The 14,155-nt window shown below is 35.7% G+C and overlaps 1 protein-coding gene across 1 annotated transcript in view; it reads right to left on the reverse strand.

The window, feature by feature from the left end:
• Positions 1-14,155, reverse strand: part of Themis (thymocyte selection associated) — a 160,226-nt gene that overhangs the window by 99,694 nt on the left and 46,377 nt on the right. Inside the window, exon 3 of the mRNA XM_048354052.1 lies at positions 4,796-5,254. Coding sequence (XP_048210009.1) covers positions 4,796-5,254 — 459 coding nt within the window. The remainder of the gene's footprint in view (positions 1-4,795; positions 5,255-14,155) is intronic.

Consider the following 14,155-nt stretch of genomic DNA (forward strand, 5'->3'; position numbering starts at 1 on the left):
GGATAACGTATTTTTAAAACAAGATCATAGTCATACTGTTTAAACAATACAAGAAATAACTCAGAATTAATTTAAAATATTAAGGCTGAAATTAAAAATTTAACAAGAGAGTTGAAAATGTAGTTAAAAGAATTTTCCCTGAAGAGAAACCAAAGATAAAGAAACAAAAGGGAAGAGTCCCAGAAGGACAAGACTGGACATTTTAACGTGAATTTAGATGTTAAAGACAGGGCAGAGTCAACATATAATTGAGAAGACATTGCCAAAGAAGTCATTTTGGAAAATGAAAATAAATTTTCAGACTGAAAACTGCCTCCACAATGAAAGCACAGATCGACCACTAGTGCATTCATGATTCTTCAGGATGCTGTGAGGCATCTCTTAATGACAATACTGGATAGTAGAAGACAGTCGAGGAAATCTTTCAGATATCTGAGGGGAAATTATTTTCAAACTAAAATTCTATAGCCGAACTTTTTTTTTTTTTTTTTTGGCCAGTCCTGGGCCTTGGACTCAGGGCCTGAGCACTGTCCCTTATAGCCGAACTTTTAATTGTATGTGTGTGGGAGATTAAAAAAAAAGAAAACAAAAAACCCTCACACATGCATCTTCTCTAACATGCAATGTACCTTTCTCAGGAAGCAAGTGGGTGTCATCACAGTTGGAGAAAAAAGTCAAGAAGTTAGTAATCCTACCTATCTGAGAAGCTAAGAATTGAAGATCACAGTTCAAAATGAGCCTCAGCAGATAAACTGGGGCTTTATAAGTCTGAGAGATTTTTATCAGCAGTTAACCAGCAAAAAAGCCGCAAGTGGCAGAGCATCAACCTTGAGTAAAAATGCCAAACAAGACCTAGTATTGGCACAGACAGACAGACAGACACACACACACACAGACATACACACACAGAGACACACACACACAGACATACACTCACAGAGACATACACACACACTCAGAGACATACACACACACAAACACACACACACACACACACACACACACACACACACACACACACACAAACCAAGTTAGTTATTTGATTCCAGGAATTGCTCTTCAACACAGAATCAAGTAAAAAGGGAGCCATAAGAATACTTTTAAATGGAAGAACATTACTGCACATACACAATATGTTTCAAGAACAACTGGTTGAGATTAAAGTGTAAGGGTAAGAATTCCAGAGGAGTAGCCTTCAAAGGAAAAAGAAAAATCATTTACTGATATACTGGTCTCTTAAAAATTGCAGACGTAATTTTTTTACAAAGATATTGGAGATTTAGAAGAGAAGTGTAGAAATGGATGCAGAGAAAACAAGGCCATCATGACAGCAAACAGTTATACCCACTATACATGGCTTTGTTCAGCAGTGAAGCAACACAGTAATGAAAATGCTAATGCTTGACCACAATCTACCACTGATGGCAACAACAGGAATGGAAGGTAGGAATCTAAGAGAATCAAATTGTCAGGGCCATATGTGAAAGTTAGTAGTTACTATTTAAAGGCAGTGACTTCAACGACAGTAATGTTTCCATTCTTTTGAAATGTGGACACAGATACCAAAAAAAAAAAACAAAACAGGAATAATTGATAACCATCAGTTCAGAGTATCAGAAGGCGAGGAAAACTGTAAGCAGGCAGCACACAAGGTTTGTTGATAACTTTGTTAGGTCTCTTCTTACTACAGTTTGATCTTTTTTATGTTGACAAAGGTGGAAAACTGGCTTTAAAAGAAAGAAACCTTAAGATAATAAAGACATTTTGTTCTGTGATTCACTTATTTTCTAACATACCATATTTACGTCTAACTTTCAGAGTCTCTTGTTTCATTGTGTAATTTCAGCTTTTTGCTTAAAAAACAAATTAATGTTTGGCATTTGTAAGCCAACTCTAGCTCCAGAATTTGAGCAGTAGTGAAATCTTATTCTAAAAGACAAAAGACTTGACTAATATTGAAATGTTCACTTAAGGAAGAATCAATGATCAATCTATATACAAAAAATAAATTACAAAGTCTCAATGGTCAAGACCTCTATTTTTATGATGCAAATTTAAATAACAATCTCAGCATTTCATTTGCAAATACTGTATCTCCCATTTCCTACAGAACTTTTATAAGAACTTTAATCTTCCAGTAAAAGCACAAAGACTTATGTGAGACCAACATTTAGAGATATCAGGATGCCATTTACATTTATTTTCATAGAGAAAGAGATCATTTATTTTACAAATGTCTACATCCCTATAACAGGGATTTCAGAGAGTTCCAGAAACAGGTATCTCATTTCAGTATTTCTACTTCTTTTCTTTCTTTTCTTATAGAGCCCACGTTGTCATAGTAAAAACATATTAGAAACAAGTAATATGAGTAGAATAGGTTATATCCATGTTCTTATCTGCCATGTTTCCTTTGGCAAATTAGTATTTCATAGGTTCCTATAACCCTTCTCATATTGCTCTTCCTCTAACCCAACTCAACTCACTTGGTCAATGACCTTTGAGTCTTCAGCCAAAGGTTTGATCTACATCTGATATTCAAAATGCACAGAAAGTAACTTCCCCATATCCCTTGACTTCAAGGCATGCTTGAGCCTTTATTTAAAAAAAAATAGCATACAAGATTACCACTGGCTCAAAGCACTGACTATATTTTACATTTTAAACTTAGGGGAAGAAATAACTACAATACAACATTGTTTTGAATGGAGCAATATGGTAGATACCCCTGCTATATTTTCATGGAATACTGTACAAGCTGGTCTCATGTACCATCTGTCCCCAAATGGCGATACAATTATAACTAACATATAAAATCATCCTTAGGAAATTAAGACACAGTGTAATAAAAATGAAAATTTAATCTTTAGAGCTGTAAGGACTGGAAATTGAACTAAAACATTTTACGAAAGACTTTTATTTCAACCAAGGGTTTTCTTTTGATATCTTGATTAGCAGAAACCATATTTAAGACTCATTGAATAATTTTGTTAATAGCCTTTGCTTTCTGACACTTAATTTTAATAGGTACACTTCCATCCAACAGTAGAAGAAGCTAGAAAAGGATAGGAATAAGTTTGACTTTTTTCACCTCTCCCAATAGATTTCAAATTTGGCTTGCTGCACTTTTTAAACATCTATTAATCCCAATTGTGTCTCTGTCTATCTCATTGATATCTCTGTTGGAAAAACCTCTCTGTTGGCAATATGTCCAATGGGCATCATTTCGCTCCCTGCTGTTTCTCCCAGTTTAATGAACTTTCCTGACTAGGACAAATTGCCACCACTTAGAACAGATTCAAAATCTTCTAGGATCAAACCCACTACCATGAACATGTTTTCATAATTGTTTCAGTTTTCCCTCTATTCTCAAACTAGCTGCATTATAGCTCCAATCTCTTACATACCTGCTTTTCTTCAAGCTTTCCCTGCTGTCCCTAGCATTGTTGTTCCTTATTGCCTCCGATTCATCCATCAAGACTCAGTCTCTAGGGGCCAGAGGCATGGCTTAGGTGGTAGAATGCCACCCAATGAACCACCAAAGCACTGGGTAACGAGTTTTAGTGCTTGTCTCAGAACAAAAGAAAAAAAAAGATTAAACTTCTAATCTAAATTCATTCACTCTTATAAACACCGTGTTCATATGCTTAGGTTCTACATTTTAAAATGAGAAAACTCTGTGAGTGGTGAAAAATGAGAAAAACTAAAAAAAAACACAAAACACTAAAACATTGAATAATGGTTCCATCTCAATTGCATATGTTAGGATAATTAACTGAACACTAGTATAATGGTCTAAACTTTGTTGTGGCCTTGATTTTTAAAAATAACATTGTGTCATAAGTCAGGAGTAAGAGTTCTATGCCATTAGTTATGGTTATATAAATGAAACAAGGAGCTGGGCGCCTGTGATTATTCCTGTAATCCTAGCTAGTCAGTATGCTTAGATATAACGATAACAGTTTTCAAGACCAGCCTGGGCAGAGAAGTCCCCATGAGAATCTTATGTCCAATGAACTACTCAAAAAGCCAGAAGGGGCACTGTGGCCTAAGTGGTACAGTATTGGCCTTGAGCACAAAGAGACTCAGGGACAGTGCCCAGGCTGTGAGTTTGAGCCCAGGACTTATTAGAATGCTATTTTGTGGGAGAGGAAGCCAGGGACACAATAGAAGGTAGTGAGATTGGTTGGAATAAGGTATGAACATATGTGGAGATGTAACAACACAATCCATCCCTGTATAACATATCTAAGTTAATTTGTAAAATGAGTAGGATAAGAAAAAATGGATTGGATTTGTTTTGTTTGTTTTTTATATAGAAGTACTAGAGTTTATGTTTAGGGCCATGTGCTTGCTAGGCAGGTGCTCTACCACTTGAGCCGTTCCTTCTGATCAGAAGGGGTAAATTTGATCAAAGTAAATTCTATGAATGCATGGAAATATCACAATTAAATATCACAGTACAATGAATATGCACCAATAAAAATAAATTGTAAAAGCCATTTTAACCATGCTTAGATGGCAGTAATAAAAACGATTAGTATTTTAAATTATCTATACCTGATAATTATAGTATCATGCAATGGAGTAGATCATAAAATTTATTATATACATTATTTGATTTGATCCTTACTACAAACATGCAGTTTACTTATGTGTGGATGAGGAATTCATACCTGAAAGATGTATTGAATAAAACAGAGACAGAATTCCATTCTTGGTGTCTGAAAGCCTTTTTCCTTCCCAGTCCCCACAGTACTCATGCTCCTAGATCATTACTCTCAAGCATACTCACATTTCATCACGCCATGGACTTCATAGACAGGCTTGAGAATCAGAGTGCCATGAAAGTCTTTAGGAAGTGGGTTTGTTGAGTCCCATTTATCAGCAAAATCTGTAAGTTTCACAGTTCGTGTTCTGTTCTTGGGAATCTTCCACTCGACAATCTCTTTTAGAGTATAAATATGTTCATCTTCACATTCATAGAATTCTCCTTCTTGTGCCAAGGGCAACGTAAATGAGTGATTTTGATGATTCCTTACTATTCCACAATTCACCCTCATTTCTCCATCAATTTCCTCAACTGAGCTGAGCATGATTGGCTCACCCTGCTTTATGGTGAGATTGTCTAGTTTTACATCCTTCTGATGATAGAAGCAAGGATGCCCTATTCTAGTAGGTCCAATATGAATAGTTCTTGTAATTTCGTCCATAGTGAGGTATGGAGTTTTATCAGCCATGATCTGAAAGAGACCTAAAAACAAAATAAATACAATATATATGTATATATATATATATATAGAATAGCTTGAATAAGTAGTGCTCCTTTTCTGAAGATTTTAATATGGATTATTTTCTATGCAAAATGGCAGTGTACTCTCTAGATTACTGGATCATCAGCTTAGAAACACAACTGGCAACAAATGATAAATACCTTGAAGTAGAAAATGCCTATTCTTGGAAATGGGAAATCTGAAAAAGATATTAATTCTGAGTCAACTGCCAATATGATCTCAAGGAAGGTGATAAACCAGCTAAGGTTACATTTTTAATTTTTAGAAAGCTATTACCATGAATCTTCTCTGTAGACACAATAAAATTAAAAGATATTCCAGAATTTGATTCACGAACAGATTGAAAGGTACATAGTTGTAACATAGGTCATAGGTTGTCACATAGGAATATAGGTCAACCAACATAGTAAATGCATTAAATGACACTGACTTATAACTTTTTTTTTGGCCAGTCCTGGGCCTTGGACTCAGGGCCTGAGCACTGTCCCTGGCTTCTCTTTGCTCAGGGCTAGCACTCTGCCACTTGAGCCACAGCACCACCTCTGGCCATTTTCTACATATGTGGTGCTGGGGAATCGAACCCAGGGCTTCATGTATACGAAGCACGCACTCTTGCCACTAGGCCATATTCCCAGCCCGACTTATAACTTTTAATGACCCCAAATTACAAAAACAATCATTAACAGGAAGAATAGTGCTGGAGGAATTTCAATACCAAATTTCAAACTTTATTACATAGCCATAGTAATAAAAGCAAGCCTATTCTTGATACTGGCACAAGAATAGGCCCTGAGGACTAATGGAATAGAATAGAAGACCCACAAATGAACCAACAGACCTAGAATCACCTAATATTTGGTAAGGGAGCCAAAAATATGGGTTGAAAGAAAGACAGTCTCTTCAACAAATGGTGCTGACAAAATTGGCTAGCTACATGTAGAAAACTGAAGCTAGATTCTTATTTGCACCATTCCCACTCAGCACCAGAATCAATTCTAAAGGAATCAAAGATCTCAGTATAAGTCCAGATACCATGCAAACATTACAGGAAGAAGTAGAGAAACACTAGGGCTCTTGGCATGAGTTGAAACTTCCTAAACTCTAGGATCACAAGTCAAAGAAACACTGCGTAATTGGGATTGCCTCAAACCAAATACTTTCAGCATGGCTAAGGACATGGCTAAAAGATAAATGGAAAGCCCACAGAATGGGAGGAGATTTTTACCATTTATGCATCAGATAAGGGCCTCATAAAAAAATTAAACCCCTGGGGATATGGCCTAGTGGCTAGAGTGCTTGCCTTGTATACATGAGGCCCTAGGTTCTATTCCCCAGCACCACATATACAGAAAATGGCCAGAAGTGGCGCTGTGGCTCAAGTGGCAGAGTGCTAGCCTTGAGCAAGAAGAAGCCAGGGACAGTGCTCAGGCCCTGAGTCCAAGCCCCAGGACTGGCCCCCCACCCCCCAAAACAAAACAAAACAAAACAAAAAATTACCTTGACATGGTAAAAATAAAAGCCATATATTGAAACTAATATAAAAAGGCAAGGTATGTAGTTTCCCTTAAATAACTAGGGTTATAATAATTCTATACATGACAGTAACCTTTTGGTGATAAGACATATATATCAACTTTCCACTGGATTTTTAAAATGTAATAATGAAATTTATATTTGTAGTGTAAATTGATTAAAATCATATCTTGTAAATCTAAAAAAAAAAATTAAACCCCTAAAAACCAACTCAAAGTCATAAAATAAATTAATGGTATTTTTGTATGTGTTTTCTTTTTGGTTCAGGGGACCCAGGCCATTGCACTTGTTAGGCAAGTGCTTTGTCACTGAGCTATACCAAGCCCAAAGTAATAAAAATTTTATGTGTATTTTACAATGATGAAAAATGCCATCATAGTTCTAATTTAAATAAGACTTTTTAGAAAATTCAAATGACCTTTAGCTCTCAAAAGGGAATATGCCATTCAGAATTTACCAAATTTCTTTCATTATAAAACTCTCCAGCAATATACATATGCAAAAATAATATTACAATGTAGTATAGTATACCATTGCTCATGATAACCTTTCTTGAAAAATATGGCCAGTTCAGATAATTGTCTGAGATGAATAATTTTCTTAGCACATTATTTCTTGTTTTTATTTGCTATCTATTTTTCTTTTAAATTTTTTCACTAATTCACACATTTCATTTTACTAATTTCACTTTCAGAAATTTTTCTTTAATGTGATTGGCATATCACTACTACAGTGATCATTTGTTATTAAAGAAATAACTTTTTATAGATGCAAGTTAGCAGTGACATGTTTAAGTGTTTCTCCTGCTTGAACTATTTTGTTTTATTCCGGAGCACTTCTGCTTCACATCATTCTCAGAAAAAATATTTATTGAATGGATTTTAATAAATTCCAAAGGGAACAAAAGGAAAAGTTAATTGCTTTCTCAAACAAAAGGTAAATTAATAAAAATAGTACCTATTAGCATGCTCTAAGAAGATTGTTTACTTTTAAAACTTACTTGGATAAGACAGCTTAGAGAAAGTATTAATTTACTCAACAAATGCACTCTAAGTAATCTATGTATCTAGTTATTTATTTATTAGGTCATGTACCTTATATGCATATTTATAGTTACTGTTCAAACACTTCTGAGAAGTTATTTTTAAAGTCTGTTTTCTCAGAGCAGAGTTTGGGTTGTGGTTAGATATATAGAGTTTTAGTGATCTAGTCCCAACAAGGAAAAGACAGCATATGAGTTCTGTCCCCTAAACCTTTAGAAACTGAAAAATGTCCATCCAGTACATGATATGTTTGACAAAAAGAAAGAAAAGAATCATTTACACTGAAATAATTTCTTATTATATAGTATGTCTTATATCAGGGAAAATACCATAAATAATAATCTAAAAAGGTAATCTTGGTTACACTGGATGCATTGTGTATTGGAAGAGATTTGTGTGTGTGTGTGTGTGTGTGTGTGTGTGTGTGTATGCATGCACAAGAGTTTAATCTCATTTGTCAGTGTGTATAGATTTATTTCTAAGAGCCCCCAGTCATTATCAGGAGACAGAAAATTCAGCAATTTTTGTGAAATACTTGTTTTGCTTTTTTTTTGTTAAATAACTGCCTAGAATGTCATAAAATGTAGAAACACATAGTTTTATTTCTATCCCATCTATATTGGTGACATTGGCCACAGAAGAATTAGTCAGTCTTTCCTTTCTTGAATTATAGAGTTCACCTAAGCTAATAATAGTTTTAACATATTAGAAGTAGAAATAGCCTGAAACCCTAAGGGGCCACTATTATTCCAAGTTACTCATGCTCTTCCATGCTGTCTTGTTGGATAGCTCTGTTGAAAGAAATATGCATCTGTGAGTCAGTGTGATTTCTCTTAAAACATAGTTTAGCATATTAATTGGTAGAATACAGGGGTGGGGGAGGGGGGACCACTTGACTGACTCAGTTGATTTCTGCCAATGCAAACAATCCTTCTTCATATGCTGTCATTTTCTACCATGTACACTAAGGGAAAATTTCAACTATGCTGGCACATTGGAAGTTCAATTTTACAATGCAGAAATTTAAAGATAAACTAAAGCACTACCAGGACTAATCTGCTCCATATCTGGTCCATTTTTCATCTTTCCCACAGATAATATAATAAATTAAAACTGGGAAAAAGTACACTCCATCACTTCATTACACTTCTAATGAATATCAAAACACTTTATGGGAGATGAATTATTATGAGATCTATTCTCAAGTAACTCCATATGTAACCTTTGTAAGTTAAAAGCTTAAAGAAAGTAGATTTGTACTTCCACTTTGGATAATTTTCTATTAACATGGATTTTATTGTTAGTGCCAGATTAGAAGAAAATATCACTAAGGAATATGTCACTTAATAAATAAAAAATACAAAAAATGAAATAAATTACATTTAAAAAATAATTAAAAGTGAACTTATTTTTTAATCTTTTTCTTAAGCCTTAGCTTTTGGGAAAGTTAATATTTGCAACTAATAGTAATAACTAATATTTGTGCATCATGAGCTTGGACATCCATTATGCTCAGTTTCCTTCCCATTATACGTGACTAACAGGACAGAAGAACATACTTATTCTGGTTCACAAAACACGTTTTGACTCTCAACCTTCTTTGCAGTCATTAGGGAAAAAAAGACAGACGTGTGGTTTAAGTGGTAGAGTGCCTGTCTTGCAGGCAGAAAGACACTATTTCAAGCCCAGTACCATAAATAAAATATAAAAACACCTTAAAAGCCTTTAGTAAAGTACTGGAACATAGTATAATGTCCAAAATATGACAAAATTACCCAGATTTGGGAGAAAATCAGGAGGCTACTGAACACCATCAACTAAACACAAGTTTGTTAAATTCTAAGATTGAGCCAGGCCACAGAGTCCTATTTTGAAATGTTTTTTCATTAATAATTGAATTGCAACTGTCTATATAGTTATTACTGATGTGTGTGTGTGTGTGTGTGTGTGTGTGTGTGTGTGTGTGTGCTTGTATCTACCAGCTCCTTCACTTGGAGGTTAAAGAATACATCATAAAACCTTGTAACTTATTTTGATCTCTTTGATTCAACCTTACATGGAATAACCAACACAAAGCACCTCTTTCTCAATGACATATAAGCTCTTTGAAAGGTGGTGACTACAGTACATAACACATTTGAGAGGTTTTTTTTTTGTGTGTTTGTTTTTTGTTTTTTTTGCCCAGTCCTGGGCCTTGGACTCAGGGCCTGAGCACTGTCCCTGGCTTCTTCCCGCTCAAGGCTAGCACTCTGCCACCTGAGCCACAGCGCCCCTTCTGGCTGTTTTGCATATATGTGGTGCTGGGGAATCGAACCGAGAGCTTCATGTGTAGGAGGCAAGCACTCTTGCCACTAGGCCATATTCCCAGCCTCACATTTGAGAGTTTTAGCAAATAATTTCCATCAATAATGTCAGATCAGCTCTTGAAATCAAATAACCTGATAATGCTCGGTTGTAAGTACAGCTTACTAATAAAGGTTGTGTAATAGACATTCATGTTCAAACTCGGCTCTCAAGCTGTGACAGGAATAACAGAGCTCGGATGAGGACAGAGAATCTTTTCTGTTCTCATCACCTTTGGTGAGTCGGCAGCTCCTGGCCTTTCTGCAGTGTGTTTAGTACTGTCCCTAGTTTGGTCAGAAGAAGCACTGTGGCAGCAGGCCTGGAAAGGCCCTCTACTGACTTCAGTGTCTCCTCAAACTCTCAGTGAGCTTTGCAAGGAGGATCTTGAAAATCTCACAGCATTATTTCTGCTGGCCTCGGGTGTCTTTTGGCATTGTAATTTTTAGAGCAAGGGGAATTTAACTATGTCAACAGAAGAGTAAGTGGTGAAGCAAATGGACTGTCCATTTGGAAGGCCTCTTTTCCATGCTGGTCTCTGCCCTTTCCTCCCTAGGTAAACATGAAATCAGAAATTCTCAGGGCTAGTTCCCTCATCTTAAATGTAGAGAAAATGACATCACCTTCTTATATCATTGTTATAAAATGAACCAACGCATGTAACATGGCTAGTTAAGATCTGGGTAACACTCCCCTCCAAAAGCAAAAAAGAAAATCTGTCAATTCTCTCTCTTCATTTTCCTGGGCTCTGCACTTTTAAGCCATTGCTTATAAGGGCAGAAAAGATTATAAGGTCAGAAAGATTAATACCACTAGAACTTCAGTGCCAAATAGGAAACACTCGATATTCAGTTCAGGATCAAATAGAGGAAACAAAATATATACAATCTACGGCTCAGCCTCTGACAGGAATTGAGCCAATTTTCTCAGCAACTATCATTTCCACTGATTTTACCACCATGTTTGAAAATGGAAATAAGTCTCAGATGACCTCTTTTTGTGTACTAACTTTAGGGAAGTGTCTGTGGGTTGTTTTGAGGAGTTTGACCCCATGCTTTGATAAACTACTTAGAATTTAACCACCATAATTTTATGCCCATAATAAGCAGACTGGATACTGGATGGGGAGAAGAAAAGATGTAAGCACATTTAAATGCAAATATTGTGAGCTGCTTGCAGTTATTCATAAGGTATATATATATATATATATATATATATATATATATATATATATACACACAGTTACTGAAGTGCTCGAGAACAAAAGAAACAGCAAAATACCGAAGTATTTTCAAAACTGTGTTTTATTCATGACTCTGAAAGGTAGTTGAAGCCATGAGGAGGAATATAACCCTCCCTCTATTTTAATGATCTTAATTTGCTAATGGAATGTTAGTACAAAGAGTTTGGGAGCCGTGTGGAGCTGATTGTGTTGTTCAGTATTGATGTTGCCTGCAAATTAAATGTACCTAAGTAGCCACCTGTTTATGCTTATGATTATGTAAAGCCCCATATGTTTCTCTCTCTACACATGGGAGGTAAATATTGAAAAAATTATTCTGGTGTGAAGGGTGAAAACAGCAGCAATTCTTTTATAGCTGTCAACATATGCCGTGGCGTTTCCTTGTGATGTTGTGCTTTGTCTGACATATTTGCTGATTTTTTCCATGCAACGTTCAAAAAAATCTGTTACCCAGGGTTATACAAAACAATTAAAAATCAGTTTGCATTAAATTCAAATTAAGAATAGGTATAATTTCCCCGTATAACCATAAGTTTTAAATGGATTTCAGAGCTTATGATTTAAATAGATTTTGATTTGCACAATACAAAGAACTGAGCTTTTCTTTTAAATTCACCAACATGGAAAAAGGAACATTTTTTCTCTCTAAGAATCTCTTTTGGGTTCCATATTCCTAGAAACACAAATGAACCCCAATAACAGAAATTTGTAAATCCCCCTGTTGTCACTGTATTTGATTTTTGGTACACTGAGTATTGTATATGTGTTTGTCTAAAACAGGGAAGGGAAGGGGAACATCAAAACGGTGAGGCAAAGGGCAAAAGGCAAACCAATGCAACCGCAATACTTACAAGACAGTATGTTGTAAACCAACTATACAACTTGGGAGGGGGATTAGTGAGGAGGGAAGGTGGGAGACAAATGAGGGAGGAGGTAACAAGTGTGACAAGAAATATACTACCTTACATATGTAACTGTAGCCCCTTTGTATATCACCTTGACAATAAAAATTAAAAAAAAGAAATTTGTAAATCCCACCTAAAAAGAACATTGGGCTTTTCATTGGCCAGAGAGCATTACACCTCATGTGACTTGATTCGTGGGTGTCGGATAGGACTCTGCAAGGGAACTGACCTGGTACCAGCCAGCAGCAGTGCCTTAGCCACTCAGTATTGGAGTGTTGTGACATCTAGTGCAAGTGCCTCTGAAGGATCTGAGTCCTACTATCAAGAGCCTAACTGGGAGTAGAAAAGCCCAGAGGAACTTGACCTTGCTATTGTGGTCACTTCAGATGGCAAAAATCAACAAACTAGCCTTTTCTGTGCTTTTTATTTGACTTAGAGGGCTTGAAATATGGACAATCTAGTAGCCCCAAATGCTCATGTCTCGGACTTCCTTATAAAGTATATAACCCAGACAATAGTAGAAAAAGATGAAACCATAATCACATCATTCAAAACTATAAGCAACAGACTTGCTAAAAAAAACCAAAACAGGTCAGGAAGAAGTTTCTTCTGTTTTAAGCTTTTTAAATTTTCTCACCTTTAAGTAGTTGTAAGGAGTTACATCCAACAAAGTAACTATATCTTAATATATACCTTGTATCTTGATCCATGTCACCCCTTTCATCATTCTCCCCCATCCCTCACAATCCTACCCCTTTCTTCAATTTTCCTAATTTTTTGTAGGCTGTGCATTGAAATTTGACTGCAGCTCCCCCCCCCCCTTTACTCTCTTCATTCATCCATCCTCCACCCTTAGACCTGTCCTCCCACGTTCAAGTACTCAAATTCCTGGTTTTTATTTGTGGGACTGTGAGTTGGACTTTGTAAGGGATTATACCACTTAAGTTCTTTCCTGAATTTCCCATATTTTAGTGTATACTTAGATATCACCGAAAAGTGCACATATAGAGATAGATTCTTTCTCACTTTTACGTAAGAAAGAAAACATAGATCCTTTATCTCTGTGCTTATCTTCCTTCACTTAACATAATTCCCCCCACACCACACACACAGGAGGAAAAGATCTGAAATGAGAATATTAGAGGCCCAAAATTTTAAAAGGTAACTACAGTAGTAATTGCAGCCTGCCAAGGTTTGTAGTAAGCACTTAATGATCACTTTCTTTAATTCTTAGTAAACTTTTATGAGATATTAGTACTTTCCAACACAATGGATGAGAAAATCGATAAACTTCACCGAGACATGTCATGTTTACTCAGCCTAAATTTTTACGTGAGGGGCTACTAAGTACTTTGCATATATATTTCTTAAAAGCTTTAATTAATTAAAAATAAAATCCTTTCCCATTAGATTAAAATAGCTTCTTTAAAATTTTTGGCACACACTTTTCCATCTTTACATAGACACAGACAGAACAAAGTTTCAACAACAGTGAAACACTATTTTGTACCTGTGGGCTCCTAATTTTCCCACTTAACACTGAGCTTTGATTAAACCAATTTTTTAAAATTATTTTTTCACAAATACTATTTCTAGTGCCCGAATATCCATTTCTTCATTCCTGGGCATTTAAGTTGATTCTATCACTTTGCTGTCACAGATAATTCTACAATGTTTATTTCTTTAGAGTTTAATGCTACATGTAGAGCCAACAAATGAGTGCCTTAGATATTACAAAGGGCCCTTCTTTACCAGATTGCCTGATCTGGGATGGAAACGCAAAGGCTTAAGCATATC

The sequence above is a fragment of the Perognathus longimembris genome, chromosome 9 (genome assembly GCF_023159225.1).
Source record: "Perognathus longimembris pacificus isolate PPM17 chromosome 9, ASM2315922v1, whole genome shotgun sequence".
NCBI classification, from domain to species: Eukaryota; Metazoa; Chordata; class Mammalia; order Rodentia; family Heteromyidae; genus Perognathus; species Perognathus longimembris.